The 17,399-nt window shown below is 37.1% G+C and overlaps 1 protein-coding gene and 1 long non-coding RNA gene across 5 annotated transcripts in view; one reads left to right on the plus strand and one right to left on the minus strand.

Annotated features, from left to right (window-relative positions):
* Positions 1-1,578: 1,578 nt before the first annotated feature.
* Positions 1,579-17,399, minus strand: part of klhdc4 (kelch domain containing 4) — a 42,267-nt gene continuing 26,446 nt past the window's right edge. For both annotated transcript variants that reach the window (XM_069901838.1, XM_069901839.1), the window contains exons 8-11: positions 15,686-15,764; positions 11,998-12,603; positions 7,208-7,312; positions 1,579-2,199 (exon numbers count right to left, since the gene is read on the minus strand). In XM_069901838.1, coding sequence (XP_069757939.1) covers positions 2,030-2,199; positions 7,208-7,312; positions 11,998-12,603; positions 15,686-15,764 — 960 coding nt within the window. In that variant the 3' untranslated portion in view covers positions 1,579-2,029. The remainder of the gene's footprint in view (positions 2,200-7,207; positions 7,313-11,997; positions 12,604-15,685; positions 15,765-17,399) is intronic.
* LOC138744944 (uncharacterized) lies at positions 6,050-15,888 on the plus strand. 3 transcript variants are annotated; one of them, XR_011345885.1, is made up of 3 exons: positions 6,050-6,133; positions 10,617-10,700; positions 15,714-15,888. It is a non-coding gene; the product is annotated as an uncharacterized lncRNA (long non-coding RNA). The 3 variants fall into 3 exon arrangements; XR_011345883.1 differs by lacking the exon at positions 15,714-15,888 and adding an exon at positions 11,209-13,059; XR_011345884.1 differs by lacking the exon at positions 15,714-15,888 and adding an exon at positions 11,850-13,059.

Below are 17,399 nucleotides of genomic sequence, written 5' to 3' on the forward strand. Positions count from 1 at the left end.
TTGGCAGAGAATCTCACCTGGTCCCTTAACACCAGCTCCATTGCCAGGAAAGCCCAGCAGCATCTCTACTTCCTGCAAAGGCTGAGAAAAGTTCACCTCCCACCCTCTATTCTCACTATATTCTATGGAGGATGTATTGAGAGTATCCTGTGTAACTGCATCACTGTCTGGTTTGGCACCTGTACCACCTCAGACCGCAAGACCCTGCAGAGGATAGTGAAGTCAGCGGAAAAGATCACTGGGGGCTCTCTTCCTACCAAGAAGGACATCTACAACACTCGATGCTGGCAAAAGGCAATAAACATTGTGAAGGACTCCACACATCCCTCACTTACACTGTTCTCCATTCTGCCATCTGCTAGGAGGTAGCACTCAGGTTGTTACTTCCAGATTGGGCAAGTTTTTTTCCCCCCCAAGCCATCGGGGTCCTGAATTCCAAGAACATACAAGGATAGTGTACCATGGACGTTTACTCTATACATCTTAATATTTTAATATTTCAACGTGTATAACTTCTATTCTAACATATTTATGTAAATATGCTCTGTGGTCCTGGAGAAATGCTATCTCTTCTTAATCATACGAGCATGATATGAATGATAAAGGTGACTTGACTTGAAGTTGTCAGTTTTTCAGGCCTCATCCAATGTTGCCCTGCTCAGACAAGGATTTTTGGAGTTAGAGAAACTGCGCTGTGGACTAAACACAAAAATCTGCAATTAAATTACTGACATTTAAAGTACCAACACTACTTCTCCACTGGAGCTCCTGATTAAATCTGGAAGTCAGAGTTTGCATCACATTTCTGACTCACTTGCTGCTTGCACAGAATTTAAGCTTACTGCAAATCTCATCCACTCTTAAAGGATAAAGTTCTGTCTGATGTCCTTTTTTCTTTCTTAATGCCTCATTGTATCAGCTTTGTTTATAGTCTTACATCTGTGATCAGTCAGCTTCATTTGCTGATAAAAATAATCCAGTTTGCTTGCATGATACCATAACCTTGGCATAGCAGTTAGCGCAACACCTTTACAGCGTCAACAATTGGGACTGGGGTTCAAATCCAACGCTGTTTGTAAGGAGTTTGTATGTCCTTCCTGTCTGTGTGGGTTTTCCCCAGGGGTTTTTGTTTCCTCCCACCCTTCAAAACATTACCAGGGGTGTAGGTTAATTGGGGATAAATTGGGTGGCACAGACTCTTGGGCTGAAATGGCCTGTTACAGTGCTGTATGTCTAAATAAAAACAAGGGTTTATCTGATATCTGTTAATTCTCAGACTTTTTTTTTAAATCACATTCGAGTTTGAGAGTAAAATAGGGATTGAAGTTTAAAACAAAAACAATCCTGGAGAAACTTCATCAAGAATGCTTCATCAAGGTTGATGAAGAGCCCAAGCATGAAACATTGATTATGTATCTTTAGCTTTGCTATATAAATGCACTGTCTGACATGCTGAGCTTCTCCAGCGTTGTGCTTTTACATTTTTGAGCTCCAATGTACAGGTGACCATTTCCATTGAGTTGGTTTTTGAGTCAGGAAAGGAAAATAAATTCAAGGAAAACACAGGACATAGCAGCCTTTTCTCTACATTTCAGACTTAAACAGCCAATTTAAATTTATTGTTGATTTCTTTGCTTTTAATTTCTATACAGATTATTATTTTCCATATACAGGGTTGTCAGTAAATAAATTTGATAGTAAGAAGTTATTTTTCTTTTATATTACAGTAGGTGAAGTGGAGAAACACAAACCTTCCCATTAGAGTCAAGAATTTAGGGGAAAAAGAATGTTGTTCAATAAAAACAATTTAAAGTACTACAATCACTGTGTCAAAAAAAATGAAGCTAATTGATCTGATACAAGATTTATAAAAAGGTACCATGTTCAGTTTGAAATTAGATTTAAAACAGTGCAGGAATATATGACATAACTACAATTAATTAAATGAACAATAAACTCTGCAGCTTGGTGTTGAGCCCAAAGTCAGTAACAAATTTACTACGGTTCAGTTCTGTACATCTTCTGACCATTATACATTATCATAAAAAGTCTTTGCCATTGCCTGTGCCACCTTTAAGGTCTTCTTCTCTTTGGCATTCTGGCCCATATTATTCTTGGCCAATTTAATCCAGTAAGCCTCAGTGCGTGACAAATATTCTGTATAAGATTCAGGGGGCTGCACAGCAGGATGGTCATCTCCTGATAAATTAAAATAAATATTTAATGACCATTGAATGTCAAAACAAAATCTAAGTTGCAACAACTACAGGTCAATTGAATTCTCAGTTTCATTAAATTTTTTCTTCCAACATCAGTTTACGCTGGTGTACAAAAATTGATTCATGAAATGCAGAAGATGAAAAAACAGCCATAGAAAGTAATTAAGAAGGCAAATCATATGCTGCTCATTAGGCAAAGAATTGGAATCCAGAAGTTATGCAGTCTCCTGAAGATTACACCAGGCGATGATGAGAGCCCAATGGAGTTGTGCCCAGTTTAAATTCCCATACTTAAAAGAGCCCTTGATTCAATACAGCCCAGATTCACTCACTTGAGCCCTGGGATTAGGGCTTGTCCAATGAGTGCATGTACTCATTGGAGTTCAGAGAAATGATAAGTGATTTCATTCACATTGGGTTACACTGTCCCAATGGAACTTGACATGTGGTAATTGAATAATGAGTTAACGCTTAAAATTAAAGTGAGAAGAAGCTTATTTATGGTCAGAATAGTAAGCCATTCAAATTTTCTACCTCTAGATGTTTGATTACATTCAAAGTTGAGGCTCATGAGATTTTTGGATTCATGGGGAAACCTAACCTGACCCATAGGATCAGTTGTGATCTTATTGAGTGATGGAGTAGGCACAAGGATCAAAATGCCTCCCACCTGTTTCTGTTTATCGTTTATTGGAAATGTTTTTGAAGTTAATGAAGTTCAAAATGTATTGGGGTTGTAGGTTAATTGGTGTATGGGGGGCGGGCATATGCTCATGGATCGGAAGGGCCTATTATCGTATAGCACGTCAAAGAAAAAAATGAGCTAATCTGGACTGTTAGCTTAATTAAAAGGCCACTTTGTGCTGTTTTGTCTTTCTGATCTTTTTACCTTTGCAACAATTTTCTCTACATTAATTTCATGAACTTGATTCCCAAAATATCTACAAGTTTATATTTAAGAAAGGAATTGTTACTCAGTAAATGAGCAAACCACAATCCTTTTGGAGAAAAAACTTCAAAGATTTACCTCCCACTATGTGAAGAAATTTCTCATCTCACTCAGGAGGAGAATGATAACATGCAATAAAATCACTATCAAAAGGCAGGGATGAAAATTTAAACCCTTCCCAAATCTATGTCAAAACTATCCACAAACTTAGATTCTGACAATCAAATAAAATGTTCAGAATGACATCAAGACATATACACAAGCATTGCCAACTAAGGATTGCTAGAGATTCTACTGTGGATGAGGACAAGGTTAAAAAATTTCCTCAAACCAAATGCCATCGATTTCTGTCATTCCCAGCCATTTAAGAGTGTGCACCAATACTAGAAAAGTGCCAACCAAAGCATTAGCTTGCTTTATCAGTGATTGTCTTTCTATGTCTTTCTATTGATAATTCTTTCAGATCTAAGCAACTCCAGATGTCAAGCCACTGACCAAATCTTTGGCACTAACCCAGGGGTGGCCAACCTTTTCATTTTTAATTTAGACAATATAGGACGGTAAAAGGCCATTTTGGTCCATGAGTATGGACCAAATGGGGGTGTAGGACTCTTGGCCTGTTACCGTGCTGTATGTCTAAATTAAAAGGTTGGCCACGCCTGCAACCTATAAATGTTATAAATGCTGTAAATGTCACTGAAGATTTCATGTGGATTTGAAGCAAATAGATTAATAAATACCACTAATGAAAATCCCTTGTAGAGAGAATTTCAAGGAACCGAGTGAATGCATTTTTCCCCAGACACAAAAGTGATTGAAAAATAAGAACATCTCTATGTTTGCTGTAAGAATTATTGAGGTCATTAGCTCAATTCCCTCAAAGATAGCAGAAATAAAAAATATATAAACGTGGAGAATTCAATATGGAGGGTAGTAAAACCAAAACAAGATTCTATGCTGAATGCTGGTACCTGAAATGAAATACACAGGCTGGTATTGTTGATGTTAGGCAATAATGGAGAGGGTGAATCAGTAAAATTTCAGTCAATATACATTCATTAGAACTTTAAAACTTAGATATAACGGATTTTCATAAGCAAAGAAGTTTGAAAAGGAGGACAAAGACAAAAGGTCCATAATAGGAGATAAAATAAGAATAAAATAAGATAAAATAAAATAAAATAAGAACAGACAGTGACAGATTCACTATAAACAACTCACAGAAACTAACTGAAATGTCAGATTCAGAAGACTCGAGTGCATTATTGGGAAAACAGAGCCTCTGCTCAAGTTGCACAGGAGGGTGTTGTGAGCAGTCCAGGCAGTGATCAATTAACAGGGCAGAGACCACAGTGTGTCCAAGCCTTTGGAATGCTGAAATAAGTGAGATTTTGGTATCACGCTGGAAGTTAATGAAATAGCTCCAAATAAAAAGTTGCAGCTTTTTGAGAATTTATGAAACATGGTTGTTTTTGTAGGATTTCTACTTCACCCCAATTCTGATCCAGATCTCTTTCTAACTTCAGGCCATTTTATGCTCCCAACTAAAATCCAATTTTCTCCAATCAAACCATCATCCTTTATCATTTCCATCATATCCAATTTGATGCCACTACCAATTGCAAGTTATTCAGTTTCAGTTTTCTGAAATGATGCTTTCCATGTTCCTCAATCACACCTAACATCCTGTACACTTCACACAGCATTATTTCATGTAATCATTAAAAGTGTTGCACCCACCCTCTTATTTTTCATCATCCACGTTTCAAACTTGTCTTCTCTCTTTTCAAATACTATACAATCTCTTAATATTTTCCAGCAATTTTTGTTCTTTTTCACAAAATTACTCAAGAAATAAGAGTTGGCCACATTGCCCCAACATTATAGCTGATGGAATCTTGGCGGCACAGCTCCATTACCTGCCTGTTCCCCGTGTCTTATTTCAAAACAACAATCTAGGGAAATGGCTTGAGAGCCTAACATCAGTGGTGGGAAAGTTATTGGTGAGGATTCTGAGAAACAAGATCTATCTACATTTGCAAAAGCAAGGATTATGTCGGGATAGGCAGCATGGCTATGGATGGGAAACAGTATCTCACAATTTTAATTTAGTATTTTGAAGAGGATTGACAAGGATGAGGCTGTAAACATTTGCTTATGTGACTAGAGCAAGGGGTATGATAAGGACCCACATGGTTGGCTGATCCAGAAGGTTTGATCCCATGGGATCTACCTGATTGAGCTCACAATGGGACATAATGGGCTTAGTTGTAGGAGTCATAGAGTTGTGGAGGATTACGTTACAGATTGGAAGCCTGTAATCAGTGGTATGCCATAGAAATCCATGCTAGATCTATTGATGTTAATCATCTACACGATTTGGAAGACAAAATAGTTGGCATGGCTAGCAAGTTTGTGAATTACACCAAAATTGGTGATATAATGGACAGTGAAGAAGATATTTCTTTGGTTACAATAGGATAATGATATGGGAAAGTGGGCCAAACAATTCCATTTGAACAATGAGAAGTTTTGCATTTTGGGAAGTTAAACCAGGGCATGACATACACAGTAAATATCAGAGCTCTGGAGGGTGTTGTAGAACAGAGAGATCTTGGGGTGCAAGTACATAGTTTCTTGAAAAAGCAGTCACAGGAAGACAAAGGTGGTGATGATAAAGGTGTTCGGCACACATGCCTTCATTGATCTGGGCATTGGATACAAGAGTTGGGACCTCATGTGACAATTGCACAGGACATTGGTGACATCATCATTGAAGTATTGTGTGCTGTTCTGGTCACCTAGCTATAGGAAAGTAGTAATCATAATGGAAAGAATGTTGAAACTATTCACAAGAATGCCACTGGGACTGATGAGGTAGATAGCTAGCTCTTGATCCAAGACAGTCAATAAAAGGTGGAAGATTTTTAAAAATGGGATTTGAGGGTCATGCTTTTCTGCACAGGTTAGTGGGTATATGGAACAAAGTGTCAGAGAAAGTGGCAGAGCAGGTTCGTGGACAAGTTGGATGAATGGCCATGTGTCCATGGTGCATAATTCCAAGTACCAATATTATAAATATATTTAATGCTGTAACATACAATGATTTAAACTCTCATTCCGAGGTGAAAATTTCCAAAGATTCACTCAAGAGATTATCTCTTATTATCTCTTATTCTGAATGTATGCTCTCTGTTCCTCCACAAGGGAGAACATTCAATCTCTACCTTGCCAAACCCCCTCAATTTAATTCTTTCAATGTGATCACCTCTTATTTTTATAAAATCCAATGAATACAAATTCCAACTGTTCAACCTTTCTTAATAAGACAACCTATTCATTCCAGTAATCAACCAATTTTTTCTGAACTACTTTCATCGGAAGTATATAATCCTTCATTAGAGACCAAACTCTGCATAGTATTCTAGGTGTGAAGACACACAGGAGACTGCAGATGTAGGAATCTCAAGCTAATGGAGGAAGAGTTGGGCGATGGTGCCAGGATAGATTTGAAACGACGACTCCTCCATGTAGCCACCAAAAATGCCGGCATAGCTGGAACCCATGCAAGTACCCATGGTTACATCTTTGATTTGAAGGAAATGGGTAGGCTTTACAACTCCAAATGAGATCTCAGTTGAGGCATGGCTTCCTAACTTTTTATTCCATCTCCTTAGCCAAGTTTGTGCTTCCATGTACAAGGGCAAATTTCAAGGACAAAAGTTGCAGCAGTGGAAAAAAAAACGGTTTTGCAGGTTCATTTTATGAAGAATGACACATGGGACTACATCTTCAGCAAATGTTGTAAAACTCAGCAGATCAAGAAACATATGTGAAGTGTAAAAAGAGTTAATATTTCAGGTTAAAGGCTTTGTCAGAAATTGGAAGGAGAGAAAAGGAATTTTGTATCAATCTATAACTCCCACCCTGAATTTTCATTTGTGCTTATGGTTTCTTAAATGAACCTTCCACATGGCCTCTAAAATGAGGTCGAGATAAAATATATATTACTACTATGGAGATTTATGTTAAAAATTGCCTTCTTCGCTGCTGGCCTCATCTTCTTCCTCATCTTCCCCTCCTGCAGCTCCCTCACATTCTTCCTCACCCTCTGATTCTTCTTCATCCAGCCATTCCTGGGTCTCTGCAGAAGTGCAAAATCAAAAAAAAACAAAGACACCTTTGATTGATATCTGTTAATGAATTATGTACATTAGATCAAGGAAATGTTTTGCATTCTTATCATAATGAGGGGAAAACAGTGGCTTCTGAATTCAAATATAATAGTTTTTCACATTGCGAGTGAGAAACTTTCTTTACCATTATTTTACTGTTTCTTATCCAACTGCTATTCTCGTATAGTGGGTAGAAAAGCTCAATATTTTCAACATAATCTTTCACTGACAGGATTGATAGCCTGCCGACAATTAAATGGCATTCAAGAGTGTCCACATTATAAAAATTTGAAAATGAAAAAGACAGCTAAATGGAGTTGAACAGAAAGTATGCAGATGTTGGGGTTGAGTGCAATATACAAATGTGCTGGAGAAACCCATCAGGTTATGCAGTATTGTTACAAGCCCAGAGGACTCCAAAACCCAGCAGCAACAGAAATTCACCAAGACAATTGGTTACTTAAACAAAAGTTGCTTTTAGTCATCTTTAAACATGAAAACAGGATCAAACTTTAACTTATTACTATTAACTTAACTCTTCTAATTCTAAGCGCACATGTATATAATATGTGTGTAAAGTTCTTTAATTCACAAGTCCAATCTCACTTCTCATTCCTCCAAGTTCACAGGTTGCAAGCAATTCTTATACTGTGCACAGAATTTAATATTTATGAATTTCACCAGGCTTTGGTGTTTGAAGGATAAATGGTTACCGCTCAGGAAGGTTCTTGTCAGTTTTCAGAGAGAGATTTGTTGTACCTGGACACAAACTGATCCCTTTTAATCAGCCATGTTAATGTCTTGCCAAAGAAACTTGCCTCATCAAGGTTTTCCAGATGATAACCTCTTTCTTTCAGGTCACCACAGAGTCCCTTTTTGTTTCCCTTATTTCAAGTAAAATATTAGATAGCTAGTCCTCTCCTCTTGTATGGACCACAAGGGTTTTGACCAGGCTGAACTAAGCACTCACAACCCATCTTCAAAGTGGGGTTTTTCCACAACTTGCCAGCTTGTCCTGTTCCAGTTCAGCTGCTGCTGCTGAACTCCAGCACTGCAGTACTCTCTCTCTCTGTGAGAAAAGCCTGTTTTACTCTCTCTGCTTGCAAAACCACAACCCCCTTAGAACAGCAAACAGCACTCAGACAGCCTGTGACTCTGACGAGTTCTTTCATCTGTTGCTTTTCAAAACAACAATCCATTAGTGAAGTCCCTTGGGCACTCCCCAGAACTTTTGCAAAGGTATTTGGAGCTGGCCTGTCTAGCTTGAGCAGAGTTCCAGTATTTTAAATGAGATCTGTTTGTTACCTACACTAAAAAAAACCTGCCATACTTTATCTTCCAAAATCATATCCATATACGATACACAACAACATATTCTGTCACAGTAACCATGGGATAGCTGACATATTGGGCCTGAGCCCCTCATCAAAGTACATCTTTCTTTAAAATACTCAACAGTGCCTGCAATTTATTTTACAAATCACCCCTGAAAATCAGAGAGGTTAATTTGCACAGTAAATCAAAAAGATTTTTGAGAACAATATAGATGAACCAATGAACAAATAATATTCCCAATAGAACTCAAACCTGAAACATTGATTGTCTTTTTACTTCTTATGGATGCTGTGTTTCTCCAGCACTTTTGTACATTGCCCAGGGATTAGGGAGGTCTGAAAAATAACCGATTCCAAATCTTTTGCTGAAAATTACTCCACAAAGAGCCTAAAATTTCAATCTACAGGAAGTGTTATTGCAAGAGAAGTCCTCTGATTACTTGTTTCAGAAGTTTATATTTCATTCAATTCATCATTTTTGATTGATTTTTTTTAAAATCTGCCTTTTCTAAACCAAGAATACAAAGAGCCAATTTCAGGTGGGATACGGGAGATGATAAAGATTTCAGAAAAGTCCATAGACCAAATAATTTGACAATCCTTCTGAAGCCTTTTCTACACAATAAATATTGAGATGTGAAAGATAAGGATATAGATTTTTTTTAGCATTTATCAGTTAGATCACTATAAATGATTTTGATTATAAATAATAATTCAAAGTTGCAATCCTGATATCACTGGCTATCAAATAGTGGCCCCATTGATAAGCGACTCATGACTTCTAATTTCTTTATTAAATAATAAATATTGTACCAGATAAAAACAATAGTATATTATCAATTAAACAATGGAGCCCTGGTACAGTATTTGCAATTAATCAAAAAACTGAAATCTTTGAATAATTCCATGCATTCCTGGTGTGGATGTTTATACTCTGTATAACAAAATGTGACAGGTACAACAAAAAGTTCAAAGATCATCATTTAAAGAGGGGTGGGAACACGATTTCTTTGTGTCCAGTGGTGGAGATGGCTGTTTGTTATGCAGCAATTAGATTGCCCAATTAAAAATTTATCTCAGTTTTTAAAAAGTCAAAATCGACTTGCTCTGCAATACACAATTGCTATCAAGCAGAAAACCCAATTCCATTTGGCTTGTGTTTCATTGGGACAACAAATATTAAAATGACAACCAGGTAATTAAAATACATGGAATAAATAAGTAGCCAAATTTAATTTTTAATTTAGTACTGAAAATTTGTTAAGTGAAATTTTAGAATAAATCTAATTAAAATTAAATACAACTTCACGTGTGTTTTAAATGGAGTGATGTGCAGGGTTTCAATAGCTTGATAGCGATTGAGAATGTGGCTCCAGAGTCACATAATTGTTAGTATTATTGCACAAGGCTTTTATCAAGTTACTAAGAACTCAAGAAAGCCAAATTGATTGCATACAGCAAGATGGGAGAGAAAATTAATGAAATAAATTTTTTTTAAAAGTTGGAAGCACACAGTCAGCATTTATGGAGTAAGACATTTTAAAGTTAATGATGCTTCAACACGAGAATGAAACGTTGTCCTGCCCATGTGATAATGCCAATGAGAATCTCTTACAAGAAACAGATTAAACCAGAAGAGGAAAAATCAATTACTAGGGAGCAATACATAAACAGGCAGAAGTGTAAATTAAATCAGTAGACTTCCCAACATTACTTCCAAAACAAATGGTTAGCCAACTAGTGTTCAAATTTGTTCTTCACTCCTGTGAGTTCAACTGGTTACCCTTTGTATGATACTTTACAATTTTTGTACATATTTCAGTGGTTTCCCTACTCAGAGCTTGAAGTAATAAAATGGTTAGTTCCACGCAAATAGTGGAAAATAATAATCCTGCAATGAACCCACATGATTTACTGTTTTAAATGTTCTATTTTTCAGAAATAATGTGATAATCAATTGACTTCTGTCTGCTGGGAATCCTGAAACACGTGGTTCATCCCGATTATTCTTATTCATACAATGGCAAGGATACTATATATCATTAATTTCCAATAGAAGGTGGTAGTACTGAACCATATTATAGATCCATTTAAATTTGTGCAGTATTATAAATACTACAATTAAAACAACAAAGCAATTATTAGGACAGCACAAATAGTGTAGTGGTTAACACAATAGCATTTACAGCTCCAGCGACCCTAGTTCGAAGAGGCTGTTGTCTTTAAGGAGATTGTATGTTCTCTCCCTGACTTCTAGGGTTTCATCCACGTGTTCTGATTTCTGCCCACGTTCCAAAGATGTACAGGTTAGAAGGTTAATTGATCACATGGGTGTAATTAGGTGGCATGGGTTTGTGGGCTGGAAGGGCCCAGTTTCCATTTGTAAAATTTAAAAAAATTGCAGACTTCCTTATGTGTCATAAATTGGATTCATAGAAAAACAAAAGCAGGAAGATTTTGCCGAATCATTATCAAATACTGACTTGGCAACAAGTGGAATAAATCAACTAATCCTGGTCATTTCATTTCAGAAAAAATGATCTTGGAGGGTGCAGAAAAGATTTACCAGAATGATTTTAGGGATGAAGGATTTCAACCTCAAGATTAGAATGGAGAAGCTGGTGATGTTGCTCTTGGAAAAAGGTTGGGGGAGGAATAAAAGTAAGCGTGTGGGAAAATGTCATTACTCTGAGGCCCTGATTTTCATCACAAGTTCTGAGCTGAAACACTGATTGTTCCTGCCTCCACGAAATCTGTCTCACCAGCTAAGTACGTCCTGCATTCTCAAACAATGAGAAGCTGAAGGGACTCAGCAGGTTATGATCTGGAACTCACTCTCAAGGATGGTGGACGCCAGACACAACAATTCGGCAAGGGAGCAGTAATTTATAAATCAATTTTTTTAAAAAAAGCAGATGAATGGGATTGATGGAGTTACCTTATCAAGAACCCACAAGGTCTCAATGAAGCAAATAGGTACTTTTTGTGATGTAACTATTCCAGCACAATGGCAATTCATGTTACTCCCCAGCTCCAGGGACCCAGGTTAAATCTTGACCTCTACTGTTGCTTGTTAGGAGTTTACAATCAGGAAGATCTAGTTTCCTCTTACACCCATAGATGTGCTGATTGATAGTTTAACAGGCTACTGTAAATCATCTCCACTATACAGGGAAAGAACTGAGAAAACAGGATTGCTCTGAGAGTAGGCATCAGCTTGACTGCCTGATAGTCATCATGTGCTGTATTGAAACATACAAGACTGCGATTCAAATGAAAATGAAAGATTTGATTTGATTCAGCAAGGAAATCAAACTTACTTGGATTAGTTTCTATCAAAACTTTCCATTCATCCATTTTGTGTAAATCAATGCAGTAAAGGTCATTTAAAGTGAACTGTCTGTCTCCCACTTCAAACATTCCACCATAGATATATAATACACCAAGTTTAATGGCTGCCATGGCACTGGATCGAGGACATGGTTCAACGAATGGAACTTTTTCAGAATCATTCTCCTCCTCCTCCTCCTCACTTTCTGTGGCTGGTTTGGAATTGGAACTGTTTATAACCTGCTTTACAGTCATGACAGTACCATCTTCAGTAACGACTTCCTTCACAATTTCTGTTAAACTTGTGGACTCTGAACTTTCAATTTTTTTGGCATCTTCTTCCTCTTTTGTTCCACGTCTTCGTTTTCTTTTCTGACCTTTGTGTTCCTTTAACTTCCCAGCAAACCAGCGATTCTTTACCACATCATATATATAAATGTCATTAAAAAACTCTCCTTGAATGTTTTCCTCCTCCTCTTCATCATGCACACCACCAAAAAGAACAATGCGATTGTTAGGGGCAACCGCCAGAGAGGCTCCTGATCGTGGTGATGGCCTTGCACCAGTTGGGCTCAAACGAACCCATGTCCATTTGTCTGAAGGAAAAGTGATAACAATACAGAGGATTCAAAACATGCAAACTTTTTCATATCAAATATTACTGCATGAATTATAAAAGATCATGCTTAATTTAACCAAACCTAAACATTTGAAATGGAACAAACGTCTTCCTTCTGAAGCAATGCTGAGTTTCAATTGCCTTTTGTTTATATCTTTAATATCCTTCCATTGGCTTTCTTCACTTGAAGTGTGGATATGACATGGCTAAGCAAGTCAGTCAAACTCACAGGTGCTTTATTCTCATGGATCTTTATAAAAATTCTTTGACAGGAAGCAGTTTATGTAAATTGAGTACAAGGCCATTATGCTCATCTCAGCTACACCGAGACTTCTGACAGTGATCAGTGGAAACAATAATTATCCTTTATGTGAAGCCAAGCGATGCGGGAAACGTTATCCAACCTGATAAAATCTAACTATTGCCACCTTCAGCAACATTTTCTTTGCTTTTATTTGTTATGACATTTTCTTTAAACATTATGGTTTTTAATACATCATTGAGTTAATGTAGGAAGAAACAAACAATTTCATTTTTTCCCTGAACTTTTCATGATTTAGATATACATAATACCCAAAGATATCCTTTTTTGCCCTGTTCAGAAATAGAATGAAGATAATCTTAACTGGATTATGTAGACATAATTAATGATTAATAGATTGCCAAAACAATAATATATATGTGTATAGATAATGAATATGTTCTTTTTTGTAAACACATACAATGTAGTGAAGCAATTATTTTGGGAAAGATTTGAATTATGGAATTCGGGGGTGGGGGGGGGTTCTAAATATCCATGAAACTACTGCGGCACGACAGTGCAAAGGTAGCCTGGTTAATATTGCATCCTGCAGCTACAGGCAAATGGCAGAGAAACCTAATGACTGATATCAGACATAGCAGGGGGTCATGAAATGGAGAAATCCAGGAACATTGGAAACACAGATTTTGTGCACATCTCATTTTAATTGGACAAATGATTAGCGTGTAGCTCCACTTATATCAAATATATACAATAAATTTAAATGTTATTTTTCAAGCATGGAGAGGAAAACCAAAGGCCTGTCAAAAACAAACAAGACAAATCAATCTGTCAACTTTATTGTGCCTATTTTAATGTTAGAGGCTTGTCAGAAAAGGCAGTTGAACTTTGGACATGGACAAAAACTGGGATGTGGTAGCCAATTCTGAAAGCTGGTTAAGAAAGGGGCAGGACTGGCAACTCAGCATTCCATGGTATAGGTGTTTCAAGGAAAGGCAGAGGTAGGGTAAAAGAGGAGAGGGTATTGTGGTATTGGTTCAGGAAGATGTTACAGCAATGGCCAGAGGTGACCTTACAAACAAGGCATTGGCTAGTGAGGCTATATAGGTGGAGATGAAGAACATGAAAGATTTGACCACCTTGTGGGTAGTGTACTAAAGGCCTTCAAATAGTCAATGGGAATAAGAGGAGCAAATACAGAGATTCCTGCCAGAGAAAGGTCAAATAAGGTTGTCAGAATAGATTTTAATCTTCAAATTTTGATTGGAAAAGTCACAGTTAGATGGGCTAGAATTTTTCAAATGTATTCAGGAATGTTTCTTCCAGCAATATGTAGTGGGTGTCACAAGGGAGAAAGCAACAGTCGGTTCAGTCTTGAGAAAATGGAAGGTGAAATGTATGAAGTGTTAATGGGTGAACCTTTAGGGATCAGTGGCCATTTTTCTATTTGGTTTAAGATAGTTATAGAAAAAAAGACGGTGAGAAGAGTTAAGAAAGGGCAAAGTTAATTTTGAAGGTACAAGAACGAAGCTAATTGGAACAAGTTGTTTGAAGGAAGAGGAACGTTAGGAAAATGGAACATTTTTTAAAGTACGTTGACAAGAGTTTTGGACATGCATTTTCTTGTTAGAGTGAAGGATCAAAGGTGCAAGCATAGGGCAGCTTGGATGAGGAGGGAAATTCAGGCTCTGGTCAAGTGCAGGGAGATGGCTAGGGGTAGGTACAAACAGCTGGGATCCAATGTATCCCTGGAAGAGTTTCAAGAACTGAAGAGGAAGCTCGATAAGGAAATCAGAGGGCAAAAAGGAGAGACAAGTTAACTCTGGCAGATAACATTAAAGATAATCCAAGAGATTTTCTGAGTGCGTGAAGAGAAAAGGGGTAACCAGAGAAAACATAGAAGCCCGAAAATCAACTGTGCATGGAGCCACAGGAGATGGGCAAGGTCTTCAATTAATACTTTTCTGATTTTACTGTGTAGGAAGACTGGGGAATTTGGGGCAATCAATGGCAGTGTCTTGAAAACAGTCAGTATTACAGCAGAGGAGATGCTGAAAGTCTTGATGTCCATGAATGCAGACAAATCTGGGCCTGATCAGATATATCCAAGAACACTGAAGAAAGCAAGAGAGGAAATTTCAGGAGTGCTGACTGAGAATTTTGTTCATCATAAAGTAAAGTGGAGATGCCATAAATTGGATGATGGCAAATGTTTTGCTTTATTCGAGAAGGGCTGCAGGGGAAAGACTGGGATTGCAGGCCAACGTGTCCAACACCTGTGGTTTGAACTGAGGTCAGTTAGAATGCATTAGAGCAAACCAATTATAAAACAACAGTATGCTCTTAAAGGAAGTTTTGCTAAATGGAAAATGCTCTGAGATTACAGTTGTTTGATAGATATGTGGCAGATTCAAGATTCAGAAATACAATTTTAAAAATCACTGATGCATAAAATATTTTCTCATACATAAAAGCATGGTGATAAAATACAGGAAACCCTAATAAACTTTAAGAATTGGCATAATAATTGGCAAACATACAAATGAGGTAATATAATTTTCTAAGTAGAAAAAGCTGTTCTTGTACAACTTGGAACCCAGTAATCTGTGTGGTACAAGTACAGAAGTGATAGAACAGTGTGGACCAGAAATAGATATTGACAGGAATGGGAGGAGGATAGAAGATCCAATGGAACAAACATCAGCCTTCATGGTTTGTTCCTGTACTGCAAGTGCTTGTATTCCCGCTATATTGTACAACGACATTAGGCAACATATGAAATTAATGCGAAACATACCTTCACTTTCTTTCCCGTCATTTTTCAGGAGAAACATATCAATATATACAATGCCCTTTTCTACATCTTTCTTCACTCGCTACAGGAAGAAAAAAATATCCAAGTTATTTAAAGTTGAAAAACGTGCAAAGCACTTTGTAAAAAAAAAAGGACTTGTTGCTTTTGAAGGATCAATACATCTTAATGTTAAATGTTGTCTTCTTATTCGTCAGCTACGACAAGGATATTTCAAGGCATCTTGTTAAAACTAGCATGTGTGTACTTGACCCAGGATAACAAAACATGAAATGAGCATGCTTCCAATTTCAAAATGTGAAAGGAGATTGAACAGACTTCATTTTAAGTCATTTATAATCATGCTGCTGAATTCTGTTCCATTCATAACTTCTAAGAAAATGGAAATAAAAAAATTGATGCTGTCAGTCAGGATGTGATGAAATAATATGCCAGCTACCTGAATTATTGAAAATTTAACAACAAAATTTTCACCATCCAAAACAAAGCAATCAGTTTATTATCTCATCCACTTCCCTAAATACACTCTCCCCAACACTCTAAAATATGCCATCTACAAAAAGCTTAAAAACCAACTCCAACAGCATGTCCCAAACCCATGATCTCCCCTTCCAACAAAATTGAAATGTCATCCTGACATGGAAATGTATTGTATTTCTTCAATGAATTTAGATCTGGGAACTTCCCACCCATCAGCTAAACATCAGACAGCACTTTAAACAAAAATGCTGTAACAGCTCAAGAATAACAGATCAACATTTTCTCAAAAATAATTAGGGTTTACAATGAATTCTTGTCATGCAAGTAATATATGCATCCTGTAAATTAATATAGCAACTTTATTGAGACTGAAGTTTAAGAAACGTGATATTATGTACATGATAGTGAAATGAAGATGGGGTATTTGACAGAAAATGGGGAGGTGGAGAGACAGGTAGAGAGATACCACTGGGAAGAGGGAGAAAACTAAGTACAAGAGCAGGTAAAGAAAATTTGGCAACAGTGGAATCAGATGGGGGGGGGGGGGGGGGTATTTTCATGCCATTAGGTTTAAAGCTGTCCAGGAGTGTGACATGTTCATATTTACATTTGGCCTTACTCTGAAAATCTACAAGGCCAAGGACAGACGTTTCTATGTACAAATGGTTGGGGGAATTGGAATGGTTGGCCTTTCTTAGACCCAAAAAGAGAATGTAGGTGTCCAGTGAAGCGCTGTAGAGAAGGCCACTCAAGAGTAAATTGATTGCAATTAGGTTGGATGATGTGCATTTAAAACTCTGCCTCACCTGGAAGGTGTGTCAGTGGTACTAAATTGAGGTGATCGGGGAGCTATAGGGACAAATTCTGCATTTTGTGATTATATTGTAATTTTGTTTTGAAAATAATTTTGCTCAACATAGCAGTTATTAATGCAGCAATTTAATATTTGTTGGCAAAATGATTATAAATGTACAATAAAGTACACATCAAATCTATTTTAGGACAACAAATCAATATTCAGATGTTTTAATATTAACCAGGTCATCAGTTAACCATACACAAGGGAACAATGTCGAATCATAAATGTGAGCTATGATTCAAAGATACAGCAGAAAGGAAAAGTTCTCATAAAAGTGAATTTGTCATTAAAAGTACACGTCATTGGCATAAAGTATATCATGTGTTCACTTCCTGTGCTGAGAGATCAACCAAGCCGGTC

Source organism: Narcine bancroftii, chromosome 10 (genome assembly GCF_036971445.1).
Source record: "Narcine bancroftii isolate sNarBan1 chromosome 10, sNarBan1.hap1, whole genome shotgun sequence".
Classification (NCBI taxonomy): Eukaryota; Metazoa; Chordata; class Chondrichthyes; order Torpediniformes; family Narcinidae; genus Narcine; species Narcine bancroftii.